At 38.9% G+C, this 14,021-nt stretch overlaps 1 protein-coding gene across 2 annotated transcripts in view; it reads left to right on the top strand.

Annotated features, from left to right (window-relative positions):
* The window catches only part of samd12 (sterile alpha motif domain containing 12), a 121,286-nt gene extending 108,159 nt beyond the window's left edge, over window positions 1-13,127 (top strand). For both annotated transcript variants that reach the window (XM_041967013.1, XM_041967012.1), the window contains one exon: window positions 7,133-13,127. In XM_041967013.1, coding sequence (XP_041822947.1) covers window positions 7,133-7,164 — 32 coding nt within the window. In that variant the 3' untranslated portion in view covers window positions 7,165-13,127. The remainder of the gene's footprint in view (window positions 1-7,132) is intronic.
* Window positions 13,128-14,021: the final 894 nt, after the last annotated feature.

Here is a 14,021-nt window from a genome sequence, read left to right as displayed (position 1 = left end):
CAAGAATTCATTTTGTTCAGCTCTCAAAATGCTGGTTCTATGTATGTATGTAAAACATCCAAAAGATGAGCAATGCCCTCAGGAGCCTATGATCCGCCCGCTGCTGAGAGACTCGGGGAGGGCAAGGGCGGCGCAGTTGGAGTCCCTCAAATAAGCCGGTGACAGGCACCAGGCAGGTGTCAATTGGGTCGAGAAAGCGTCGGTGTATAGTGTGGGCATATAATAATTCATATCCTGTCCAGGAAATGGACGAAGGGCGTGACAGGCAGAGCCAGAGCTTCAGTTTCACCAGCCGACCACCACGACTGCCGTGGCGACGGGGACGCTTCCTCCTAGGAGGTAGAGCCAAGGCCTGGCACAGGTGAGGCGGAATTACCGCCAGGAACAGGGGCAGATTATTTCTTCCATCATAACTGGAAGCAGTAAACTTTCCAATTTTCTGCCGAATAAATAAAAGGGACTGGCGATCATACACCAGCAGAGACTCGATCTGTTCATTGCCAAAAGTTAAAAATAAAAGAAACATGAAACATAGCAGGAGCAGCAGACGGCCAGTCGTACACACAGGCACCATCTTGTCAAGAAACTCATAAAACAGGCCTGGACAAAAATGATGGTACCCTTAACTTAATATTTTGTTGCACAACCTTTTGAGGCAATCACTGCAATCAAACAATTCCTGTAACTGTCAATGAGACTTCTGCACCTCCCAGCAGGTATTTTGGCCCACCAGTTGTCTCAGGTTTGAAGGGAGCCTTTTCCAGACGGCATGTTTCAGCTCCTTCCAAAGATGCTCAATAGGATTTAGGTCAGGGCTCGTAGAAGGCCACTTTAGAATAGTCCAGTGTTTTCCTTTTAGCCATTTTTGGGTGTTTTTAGTTGTGTTTTGGGTCATTATCCTGCTGCAACTGAGACCAAGCTTTCTGACACTGGCCAGCACATTTCTCTCTAGAATCTCTCGATAGTCTTGAGATTTCATTGTACCGGCACAGATTCAAGACACCTTGTGCCAGATGCAGCAAAGCAGCCCCAGAGCCTCCTCCATGTTTCACAGTAAGGACAGTGTTCTGTTCTTGATATACTTCATTTTTCCCTCTGTAAACATAGAACTGATGTGCCTTGGCAAAAAGTTCCATTTTTGTCTCATCTGTCCATAGGACATTCTCCCTGAAGCTTTGTGGCTTGTCAACATGTAGTTTGGCTTTTTTAGGATCTGTTTTCAACCATGGTGTCCTCCTTGGTCGTCTCCCATTAAGTCCACTTTGGCTCAAATGACAACAGGTGGTGCGATCTGACACTGATGTTCCTTCAGCTTGAAGTTCACCTTTAATCTCTTTAGAAGGTTTTCTGGGATTTTTTGTTACCATTCGTATCATCCATCTCTTTGATTTGTCATCAATTTTCCTCCTGCAGCCACGTCCACGGAGGTTGGCTACAGTCCCATGGATCTTAAATTTCTGAATAATATGTGCAACTGTAGTCACAGGAACATTAAGCTGCTTGGAGATGGTCTTGTAGCCTTTACCTTGTCTATAATGTTCTTTCTAATCTCCTGAGACAACTCTTTCCTTTGCTTCCTCTGGTCCATGTTGAGTGTGGTACACACCATGTCACCAAACAGCACAGTGACTACCTGTAGCCCTATATATAGGCCCACTGACTGATTACAAGATTGTAGACACCTGTGATGCTAATTAGTGGACACACCTTGGAATAACAGGTCCCTTTGGTCACATTATTTTCAGTCTTTTCTAGGGGTACCATCATTTTTTTCAGGCCTGTTTCATGAGTTTATTTATTTAAATAATTCTGTTGAAACATGGTTGAAAAGCAATGTCTGACTTTCATTGTTTAAATTTCATAGAATTTTTATTTATTTTATGCTTTTGTCAGATTCAAGTTATTTCTATGATCATTGTGAGTTTTTGTTTCATTAACCGAAGGGTACCAACAATTGTGTCCACATGTATGTATGTATGTATATATATATATATATATATATATTGCCCCAGGGGACGTGCTGGAAAAATCATGGATTGTTGAAGTCTATTTTCTTTTGATTCCACTTGTTTTCAACTAATCACACACACAGATGTGCAAATTTAGCCATGCATGCATAATTGACAAACACTGTGGAGCATCAAGATATTTTTGCTAAAAAAGTAAGTAAGCAAACACTTCAGGTCAGACACACACACAAATGAAAACACATTCCTGGTTCACAGTATTAGTGCCAGAGCTTATCAGTGCGGTGGGACCACACACTCCACGAAAGTCTCAAATTCATTACAATCGTAGGAGGCCCTTGACAAGCTGTCAGCGTGTTTGAAAAGTTCTTCAAATCCCCTCCCTTCTATCTCTTCATGGGATGGCTTGAAGACTCAAAGCTCCACTCTCACATTTACACACACACATGCGCAGACTCAGGATCGTCTCCTCATCTACATCTTAATTTCAAGGATAGTTTGCATTGTCACACCCAGAAGCAAATGGCTACATTTACACAAAAAGCCCTGCTTTGAATCTTAATTTCATGGGTAGTTTACATTGACTCTCTCCATCCCACACACACTTAACACACGTACTTATACACACATACATGTGCACACATTATTATGAGCTGATGCTGAACGAAGAGTCGGCCCAGAGGCTGACTTCTGTTACATACACCATATTTCCAATTTATATTGGTGCCACCTCACTTCTCTTGTCTGCTGTGACGCATGCAAACAAACGCTTTTTCCATCTTTTCCTCACTCACACAAACGCACATATTAAAAATCGCTCTGCATCCTATTTTGAAGGATAGTTTGTTGTTTTTAGGCATTTGCAGATGATCAAAGAAATTCCAGCTGCCAAAACCATGCATGTCTGAAAATGTCTTCTAATTTATCCGAAATGTTAAAAAGCAGTTTGAAACCAAAGAGTCTGCTCATCCACTCAGCGTGCTCAGTGTCTGACGTTAAGGACAGAAAAGGGCAAAGTACTCTGAAAATATTTTCTTTAACATAATTACTATAATCAGACAGATTTAAATTAAACAGATCAGCAAGTGATTGACTCTGTGACACAAGTGTGTGTGAGTGTGTGTGCTCCAGCATCTGACAGAAAATTACAATTTTGTTTCTGTTGTGGGTAGGTGCAAGTGTGTGAATGAGAGGCAGAGAAGGCTCAGTGTGTCTCTAGTTATTAAACAAACCAATTACAATGCCCACTCATCGCATTTGCATCCCAAAAAGAGGGTGTTTGATCTATTATTAATGTGCTGTTTCACAGAGTAATTCACACCGATTCAGTCTCATACTTTCAAACATAAAGGACTGCATGAGGATAATGCATACAGACAAAGTTTTTTGCAAACATGGAACCTCTTCAGTGCCACCTAAATGAATGATAAATGCAATTTTCTGCTTTCATCTAATGAGCAGCTTTTGTTAGAGACAAGAAGTCAAAGGTTTAGATCATCAAATTCACTTTTTCTCTCTGTTCCTTCCATGCTTCACTCATGGTGTTATCTAAGTCTATTGCCCTTTTCTTTTACCACTCCTCTGCATGCTTGTGGAATCAGAGCCATGCTGCCTGTTAAATCAAAGCACACCTCAAGGTGCTGCTACATCTTGCACTTTTTCACTATGCTCCAAGTCTGGGTATGCAACAGCAAATTAGGACATAGATGGTTCAGCTTTGTTCTTCTGGCTGAATGTGTTTTCAATGAATAAGATGTATGCTGCCATCAGCTCTGTCTAACAAAAAGAAAACAAAAACAAAACTAAAAGATATTGATGTTATTCCCTTGTGCAATTAAGATCCTTCTGAGATCTACAAGTTATTTTGATCTATTCTGATGATGTATAAACTCATAGATGCTAAAGATATTAATGAAATTGAGGAAGAAGAAAACTGTGCCAACCAATTGCCTTAGCCTTTTAAAATTAAGCTATTAGCTTATTGTAGATAAGTAAATAATTTAGTTTTTAAAAAAAAGAAAATTCCGCAAGTTTCCAGTTGGATTGAGGTCTGGACTCAAAGTAGACCTTTCCATCCTCTCCACTCCACTTCTACTCTTTGTGTTGTTGTCCCGGAGGATGAAGTTAGGTCCCAGATTCTGGAGGTATGAGATCTCCATATCTCCATAAAATCTCCTGGTAGATGGCTGCGCTGACTCCTGACTTAAGAAACCACAGTAGACCAACAACAGCTGATAACATGGATCCCCAAATCAACGCAGACTGTGGAAACTTCACGCTGCACTTTAAGTGTCTTGGATTGTTGCCTCTCCAATCTTTATTCAGACTCTGGGCCTTGATTTCCAAATGAGATGCTAAATGTGCTCTCATCAGAAAAGAGCACTTTGGCTGCTCAACAGATGCTTCTGATGTTTTGTTTTGTTCAGGAGCAGCTTGTCAAAGCAGAATTTGACATTTGAAGCCCATGTCCAGGTAGTCAGCTAGAAGAAGCTGAGCCAAAAGGCAAAGCTCCTGATATACCTGTCGACGTTCCTACCCTCACCTATGGTAACGAGCTGTGGGTAGTGACCAAAAGAACAAGATCGCGAATACAAATGGCCGAAATGAGTTTTCTCCACAGAGTAACCGGGCTCTCCCTTAGAGATGGGGTGAGGAGCTTGGTGTTCTGGGAGGGGCTCAGAGTAGAGTCACTACTCCGCCACATCAAGAGGAGCCAGATGAGGTGGCTCGGGCATCTGGTAAGGATGTCTCCTGAACGCCTCCCTGGTGAGGTGTTCCAGGCACGTCCCACCAGGATGAGACCCCGGGGCAAGACTGAGGACACACTGGACGGAGTATAACTCTTGGCTGGCCTGGGAACACCTCGGGACCCCCCCCGAATGAGCTGGTGAATGTGGCTGGGGAAAGGAAAGTCTATATATATGTATGTATATATATATACATATATATATATATATATATATATATATATATATATATATATATATATATATATGATGTGTGTGTGTGTGTGTGTAAGGGATAATGCCCGACGAGGTGGCCATTATCATAGATTAATGGAACCATTGGTGGCGTGAACCATCCAACGCTATATATACATACACTACCGTTCAAAGGTTTGGGGTCACTTTGCCATGGGATTCAATAGGGATGTGACCCCAAACTTTTGAACTGTAGTGCATGATAAAATAAAGTCTCAATATTTGAAATCAGTGTTTCAAGACTGAAGCCAAAATTGTATTTAATCTTTATTTAGCTAGGAGATAGAAATGTCTTGGGCTTTAGAATCTCTTCACCACCTGTGTCCTGGCCAAGATAGGCAGCGGCTCAGGTCAGAAAAAGTAATATAAAATAATCTCTTTTGTCATCACTGTCAGTAGACTTGTCATCGAGTTTCATGAGACTTGTCGCTGTGGTGTATTTAGGCTCAGAGCTTTATACCAAACATGGAAAACTGAAACATAATTCACAGTGAGGAAACTCCTCCTCAGTGTGAAACCCCTGTATTTCATTGTCCACCTTTCTAATCACTGGAGACTTTGTCAGGTTTCTTTGTCCTTGTACAGATCATTTCACTGCATGATAATAAATGATGTAAAAGGATATGCAATGCATTTAAATGGGAAGTCAGCAGCAAATTACTTAGAATCAGTGTGTGGGGAATACTTTGAATGTATTATTCTGTATATTGTCCACTGAGGGGACATTTAGACCTTTTAATATGAGCTAATTTCAACAAGTTTCCATAATAATTCTCGCTAATACATAATAATGGCTAATTTCTTCTTCTTTTATATCCCTAAGTTTAAAAACCCCATCATGAAATTTGAGTTCTGTGTTAAATCTGCCCCAACCGTTGAATGAAATAATGTATAATGTCACAGATCTGGACCACTGGACACTCCATCCACACACACACAGATGCACACAAGCTGTTGTTAGGGATAAGGTTGGCATGTATCTTTGTGCCTTGTCATCACATGCTCCGATTGAGCTCTAAATGTCACTTGTCTCTCTCCGCTTCATCGGTTTGACTCATTCTTGCTGTCTTCAGTCTGCATTTGAAGTGCTTGTGTGTGCTTTTGTGACATGCGTTTGATGGACACACTGCTGCGCTCCACCCTCTTTGCACAGCGCCTGCAAGCACAATGATGGCCTCTGCATTGATTTTCTTGTGCCATTTTATAATTATGTCTCCACTTTTTATTCGTCCCCCCTTTCCCTCTTTCTCTCTTTTATCCTGTCTCTCTTATCTCCCCCCACTCCTTCTATTTTTCTAATTCCATCCCCCCCCAATCCATTTTTATGCCTCACTGTGCTCGTGCTTGTTATCTTGGCCCTTTCTTTATTTTTTTCCCCTCTTGTTTGATCTCAACTTCTTAATTTCCTTTCTCATTTAAGTCTCTCTGCTTGGTTTCATTTTGGAACCTCCCTCCCAGTTCCTCCTGTGATGGTCATCATTGTTTCTCTCTTTTACTCTTTTGTTTTCCTCTTATTTTTTTCTTTCTTGTCTGTTCAGGTGTTTGTCAACCTCTTTTTCTTTCCATCATTTCCCTGTTCACCGTTCATTCTTTTTTCTTTTTTTTTTTTTTAAACCTGTCCTGTCCAGCATCATAGCAAGCAAAATGATAATCTGGTTGCTGTATCATGCTGAACAAATTTGCTCTGCCAAGGCGAGGCCTATGGGTAAGGCTCCTCTTGATAATCTGATTCATTTATTTATTTATTTACTTTGAATCACGGAATCTATGTAATCTTGCTGGACCCGACCGGAGGGGACAGAAGAAGATGGAAAATAGCAAAAAGATGCAAAAGGGAAAGAAGAAAGGAGACAAAAAACATCACAGACAGAAGGAAACGACCCTTCAATCCACACCATCACCAGACAACAAACTGTTATACTTGTACATGAACACACCAGAAAATTTCCTACATTTACAAAAGAAAAACAAAAAAAAAACAGAGCTGCTAATCATTAAAAGTTTTTAAATAATAACCAAATCAAAAAGACATATCATGAAAGTAGCATAACAGCGACCAGATGCTAACTGGTTCACCCTTCATTTTACACCCGCCCCTGCAATGTCATGTTTCATCTTGAAATGTTTTCCAATGTTTTTCATCTTCTGTTTTCTTTTTTTTTTTTTTTTTTCTTGTCTCTGCAGCCTCTCTGGAGTGCACTCCGTCTTCACCATAGTCTGATGGAGCAGGACTACCCAATCACAGAAGGACATGGATGCACACGCCACCTTGCCAACATTCACCAACACCTGTTTTTTCCTGGAACGGTCACAGCTCTCCGACTCACACCTTTGTTCTCTGTCCTGAACTTCTCCATAAACTGATCTGGAAAATGTACCGCCTTCTTCCAAGACACTCCTGAAAATCCCCCACAAGTCTTAACTCACTGTTTCCTCACAGTCCAAACAATTCCTTACAGCTTCCTGGAATCTGACCAATAGCTACTTTCCATTACAGACTTCTAATCTCCAGTCATTTCTGAGCTATACAGCCAAACCTCTAATGCTATAACTCCTACAGTTCCTATTAAACACCCGTTTACTCCCTCAAGATCAACATGGACGCTCTACCCAGAATCCAATGTTTGCTTAGCTGGGTCTTTTAAAAGCATTTTTCCACCACAGATACCTGTTTGTGCTATTGTACTGTTTAGAATCTTAACCCAGAGCACCATCCCACTTTTAGAGTAAATAGTGACACCTACAATACCATCCACATTGTAATTCTGTCCCTCAAACGTAAGCCCTTTTCACATAGCTCATTCAAGGTGAGACTGGTGTATGTTTATTATGCATTGATACCTTGTGTGTACGTCCAGAGGGAGAATGGAGAATGTGGACTTTAAGATGATGTGCCACTGATATGGTGGCAGTCTCAAAGCTAAAGTAATGTACAGTGTTAAGGGTGTAGTATACTTCTCTTAAGAAGAAATCTGTTGTACATTAGCTGATTCCTTGAAGCTGACTGCTGTTTGCAAAAACACTGATGTGGCGCCTCTATTCAGTATGTATTGTTTACCAAAGGCGAACAGTGGTGACTTTTTTTTTTTTTTTAATTATTTGCAACGGCTGTGTGAAAAGGGCTGATTTTATGTATTTATTTATTTTATTTTTATTTTTTTTGTCTGAGCCACCTTAACCACCTTATCATAACTCTTTCATGTGTGCTTTTTCCTCATGCTGAGCTTGGTTCTGCCCTCCTGAGGACAGAATAAAAGGCTATCTACATGTCCAACACGGAAGATGTACCCCTCCTCAGACTATATTCCCACAACCACATTAGGGTGATACATTTTGCACAACTCTGTGTGTCTTTGCGGTCTTTCTCTCTGTAATCCTGTGAATAAGTCAGTTAAAAACGTGTTAGACGATGCCTAGTAAAGTATTCTTACCTCTACTCAATTTTTTAACCCTCCCTGTAGCGTGTATTGCCCTCGTAGGGTAGATGATAAGCCTGAGAGAACTTCACTGTGATAATATTCAGTAAGTAAGAGAGAAAAGACTTAACTTGGTGCTCTGTTAAATACAATTAACTTGGCTCCCTTAAGTAAACAACATTGCTGTTAAGAAAAAAAATCTTAAGGTGATTAAGCAAAACCTGAAAAAATAAATATGATCTTCAAAGGTACCTAAAAGCAGGTAAACAAACTTAGCAGCTTGATTTGATTTTAGAAAGGAGAAAGGAAGAAAGAGAAAGGGCTCTACGAACCAGGAGATGCTTAGACTTGAAATTTCTTTTCTGTAATGTCGAGAGAAAAAGAACAAAAAGAGAAAGAATACATTACATAGACATGAGTGTAGCCTTTTTCATTTCCTGTCCCTCATATTTCATTGTCTGCTTTCCATCTCACTGCTTGAAACTGTTTTTAGAAGAGTTATATTCAAAAAGTGTAGATGTACTGTGAGGAGAAGCTCATAATGCAAATGTTGACTCACTTTTATCAGGAAAATACATCATATACTATTTATGTGTGATGACTTAAACCTCTGTTGTAAATGTGAATAATGGCCACTCACTGTTGATATTATAGATATTTTATCTTTACTTACAAGCACACGTGTTTAATGAAACAAAACAGCTGTTAACTGGAACATCATCTGCACCATGACATGTCTATCACTGTAAATACATTATAAGACTCGTAGTCAGTATATTGACCTCTCAATGTCAACCACTTATTCCAGTGTTCTGAAAGAAATATTTATCAAAAGCTCTTATCTGTGCTGCTGCAGCATGAGCTGTTGTCAGAGTAACAACATCTACTCTTTCCTGGATGGGAGCTGTCAGTTAGGGGTGGGTAAAATCGCTCCTGCTGTTAGGGAAGAGAGAAAAGAACAGGGGGTCAGAGTCCTGAGAGACACTGCACTTTAATGGGATTCCATTTGTACACAGGTCCATCTATGTCCAGCCATGCATTGTTTGGATAGCAGCCGTGGCCTTATGCGGCAAAGAGCTGCAAGCAGATTGAATTGTATTGATCAGTTCTGCAGGACATATACAGTCAGCCCTCCAGGATTGCAAAATCCTCAAGGTGTGTGTGTGCGTGCAGACAAGTTTGTGTGTGTGTGTGTTGACAGTCACAGAAATTGAGTTGTTCAGACTAAAACACAAGTGGTTATTTCATGGCTGGGTGGAGATGCCATGTCCATGTCTGTCAAGGCCACAGGAGGAAGGGGAAGGCTGAAGCATTAGGTTTGGAATTTCTCCACTTCTTGATTTCAAATTGAAAAATATCCAAAACTTAGTGGAAAAAAAAAAAATTGCATGGTACAAGGTCACATAGAGGAAGATCTGGCTTAATTTATGCCAAATATGTTAGGAAGGAGTTCTTAATTTTGTCATAAAAAATAATTTGATCAAAGTATTTGTATCTAACGTTTCTGGCAGTTATCAGTTTAAAGTGGCAATTACAAAGATTCTCATTTATATAAATGTGGTCATTCTTTCTTAATCGAGTAGTCTAAAGATTGATCCTAATGCAATATTTATATAAATGTAGTATTAAGAATTTGGTCTCTATGGCAATATAAAAAGGAAAAATACTAATTATCCAAACCAAACATTTTCTACTGGTAAAGCTTCAATTGGCGAAACAAGAGCTAGTGGTAATTATGAAAGTACCAATAGAGCTAATCAAAAATGTGTTTACACACTGGAAAAAATAATTTATTGCATTTTTCCATATCACCTCTGTTTAAAATAAGGCAGGGGGTGAAAGGAAAAAAAAAAAAAGCATCCAGAGGGAGGCGACAGGCTGCACACCTCCAGCTTCCCAGCAAAGGAATCGACTTTTTTCCACTGTCCCCTGCTGTCCACACACTCATGCTGTCAATAATATCATGGTTGTTCGCAGAATGATGGAAAAATGCCAATTACTGCCTGACTTCTTCATTAAAACAACGATTTCTTTCTGCCCCCTGAATTATGTGACCTGTAAATGGACTGCAGTTATATAATGTCATTTCAGAAGGTTTGTTTTAGCTTACAACCCACATTCATTCTTTTATAAACGCATTTGTACTACTGTTAAATACATTGAATATGACTGGATCAAAAAGCAAAACACTAGAAAACATAAGTCAGTAGAACTTTTAAAATTTTATTGCCAAATTTGAAAGCAGAAGGAATGATGATGAGTTGTCACTTGTAAGCTGCCAGGTAGGGCCGGGCAAAGGCTGTTGCAGCTGAGGGGAGGCTAGGCTGGGTACAGAATGAAGCTGTTGACAATCCAAGCAATGATGGACAGCAGAGAAGCTTTCTTGGACAACTAAGCACAGTGGCCTTAGCTTTGCTACCACTGTGGTTGGTTTAACAATCTGATCATGTATGGCTGGAGAACATGGGTAGACATACTGCTGTTTCATGAACTGATAAACCACATGTGTAAGCCGATAGCAACAGAACCAGGTGGGAAGAGGACTAAAGCTCAATGTCTGCAACTCAAAAATAAATAAAAATAAAATAAAAAGACTGGACAGAGAACATGGACAAGAATGAAGGGGAGAAACTGTATTAAAATAAATAAGTAAATAAAAATAAGGGGAAAAAGAGCAGCTACAGTCACAATCATGTCAAACCACGAGCACATTGAGCATGTATCATGGTAACTGGAAAAAATACTGGAGCCACTATCTTGGCATGTTGATGCTTGAGCTCCAACCATGAACTTTTCAATTGGTGGACAGCTTGCACTCTCTTGAGCCATAGCCTACTTTTGAGATTGCCATTTTAACCCTCATACTAGCTTTAAAAAAAAAGTGTGATTGTAACCCTTAGTGAGGTATGAAATTAATGTAAATGTCAGTTAGATTTGTTTAGCATAAAGGCTGCAAAAAAATGGTAAAAAGCAACAAGCATTAGCTGTTTGTAATATTTTCACTCTTTTCCACCCACCTCTGTCTAATAAATATAAAGGTCAGCACTTGGAAATACTATCTACCAATCCATATAAATTAGCAGAAATGCACAAAAGAAATTAGGTATAATGTGTTAGCTACTGAGCTTTATGGGAGAAGAGGATTTGCTGCCTTTTATAGTCAAGGTCAACTTTACAAAACTGCTGATTGTGGCTCTATGAATAATGGACATGGGATGGGTGTTGATGTAGTTTTACATTGACTGTGTGTGTATATATAAATATGTGTGTGTGTATATATATATATATATATATATATATATATGTATATATATATATACACACACACACACATTTTGTTCAGATACAAGGTGCTTCCCAAAATCAAAGCTGTTTCCATGGTAAGATGGCTAAATGCTTCCAAGTCAATCTAAGGCTAGGAAAACCTCCCTCCTTGTATTATGAAAACATAAAGTAACAGTCCTAATGAGTGAACATAGGCCACATCGCAGTCTAACCTTCATTTATGTCTAATAGATGTAACAGTTGAAAAAATTAGCATGGTTGTTTAATAGCTAGTATCCATTAGCAGCTACTTACTAGCCATTTACAGTATATTAGCAATTTAGACATGCTGTCTTTGATGGAATATTAAAATGTTTAATTTCATTGGGTACAGTGAAAACAAACAGATAGTGAGATTTTATGTCTTTTGGAGAGATTTCATGATGTGACATCCTAAAAACAGCCATTAAGGATCCTCGCTTCCCTGGCTTTAAGTAGAATCTATTGTTCTAAAGATTTAAATCTACAAGTACTATAGAGCCTGTCAGAATACTTGTCCATGCATTCCTGAAATCTAGTTAAGGAAGAAGAGTATAAAGCTGACTTCCAGTGTTATTCCAGTGACCATTTCTAATACTGCATTTCAGTGTGGCCATAAAAAATATATTCACTGTTTATAACAAGATGTTTTCCTTCTCCCTCAAAGTGTCTTTAAAATTATTTTCTGCAGGTTTACACAGTTTTGGGCCAAGGTCTACATATCCTCACTGGTATTCTTCTGAACAACACATATAGCAATGTGTTTTAGTGATCTATTTCCCAGGCTGCAGACTTATAATAACCCAGGGTGCAGGCAGGAAAATATTGATCTTTTTTGGGAATGTGTGTTCCTTACTCAAAGGAATGACGTGAGGGAACAGATGTTTCTCCAGAGGCGTGAGGGAAAGTTTTCCACCGTGTTTCTGGCTCTGACATCCAGGTATAACCAGCTCGAGCTGTGGCTGCTGTGCCAAGGTGTCCAGGGACTTGCCTGAACTGGCTGAGCCCAGAGTCTCATTGTACCTGTAAGCCATTTGGCATGTACTCGTATACGCTGACACACAGTGTAGGATTACACATGAGAACGCTAAAACAAACCTCACTCATCAATATTGCACAAGAACATTGACACACACTGAGTCACAGGTAAAACGCCAACAAATTCAAACATTGTGTGTAATATACACATCCACAAGCACACAGACACACAAACTCACATGTTTCATAGTAGATATGCATAAATACATGTGATCATTTGATGCCTCAAAATGTTACAGAATATTTTTTCTGCCATCTTAAACAGCATGTTTTGGTTATTTTTTTTTTATTTATTTTTGAGAGGCATGCAGAAAAAATCTTTACTCCCCATCTATCTTTATATAAGGTGCCTAATGATGGATATTAATGATGATACTGATATATTGATGAGTATATATAATAAAGTCAAAAATCTTAACGTATTCTGTCTTCTGTGTTTATTCTGCTGTTACTTGATTTGTGGACATGTAACTGAAGTGTGTTTTACATCAATTGTAGTTATTGAATTTAAATGCAGGGCATGCAAAAAAAATACTTTTACTAACTGCATAAAAGCTACATAGTGATGTGTGTACATGCATTTTTACTTCATACAAAGTCTAAACCTGACTGCCTTTAAAGGCAAAATAAGTAGCATTGACACCTAGTGTTTCAAATCAGAACTGCAGTCGAAAGAGAAAAACCCGGAGAGTGTTTATCTTTTCTTTAAATGTGGAATTGCAAAATGAATCGGTGCTGTATTTATTTGAAAATGCTCACCTTTTTACCTTTTTGTAATATGAAATATGATCTCCAGGATAATTTGTTTTCCAGGTTAAGTGGTTGAACAAAATAATTAAACTTTAATGTATTTTAGCTCGATAAAGTCAAGTCAAATTAAGTATAGGATTAAAATTTTTGGTGTTTATTTTTTTCTTTTTCTAATACATGAGCGGTTGTAGAGGTCAAAATCAATTTGTACCGCAGCTTTTTGTATTATGCTGAATCATATTTGCAAATTTTACATAAAATTTTTTTTAACACTAATACTCATACATTGTTGTTCAGTTGGGCAACTTTGTGTCTAGTCTAGTGTTTATTCTTATTTATTTATAGTAATATTTATTTTATTCCTTTATCTTTTACCCGATACACAGGAAATTTTATTTTATTTTTTGAGAAATGAATCATATTGAGCTCCTCGAGTCTTTGAACAAACCCACATTGTTGCCCTTAAAGTGCTACACATGCTGTATAGTTTTGAAGCACGGCTTGTGCTGCCTGGCGGAGGTGGGGTGAGGGAGGATTAGTTGGCGAACAGGCGTGAGGGATGAAGA

Source organism: Melanotaenia boesemani, chromosome 17 (assembly GCF_017639745.1).
Source record: "Melanotaenia boesemani isolate fMelBoe1 chromosome 17, fMelBoe1.pri, whole genome shotgun sequence".
NCBI classification, from domain to species: Eukaryota; Metazoa; Chordata; class Actinopteri; order Atheriniformes; family Melanotaeniidae; genus Melanotaenia; species Melanotaenia boesemani.
Note: the sequence above shows the minus strand (reverse complement) of the source record. Positions and strands in the feature narration are given on the sequence as shown.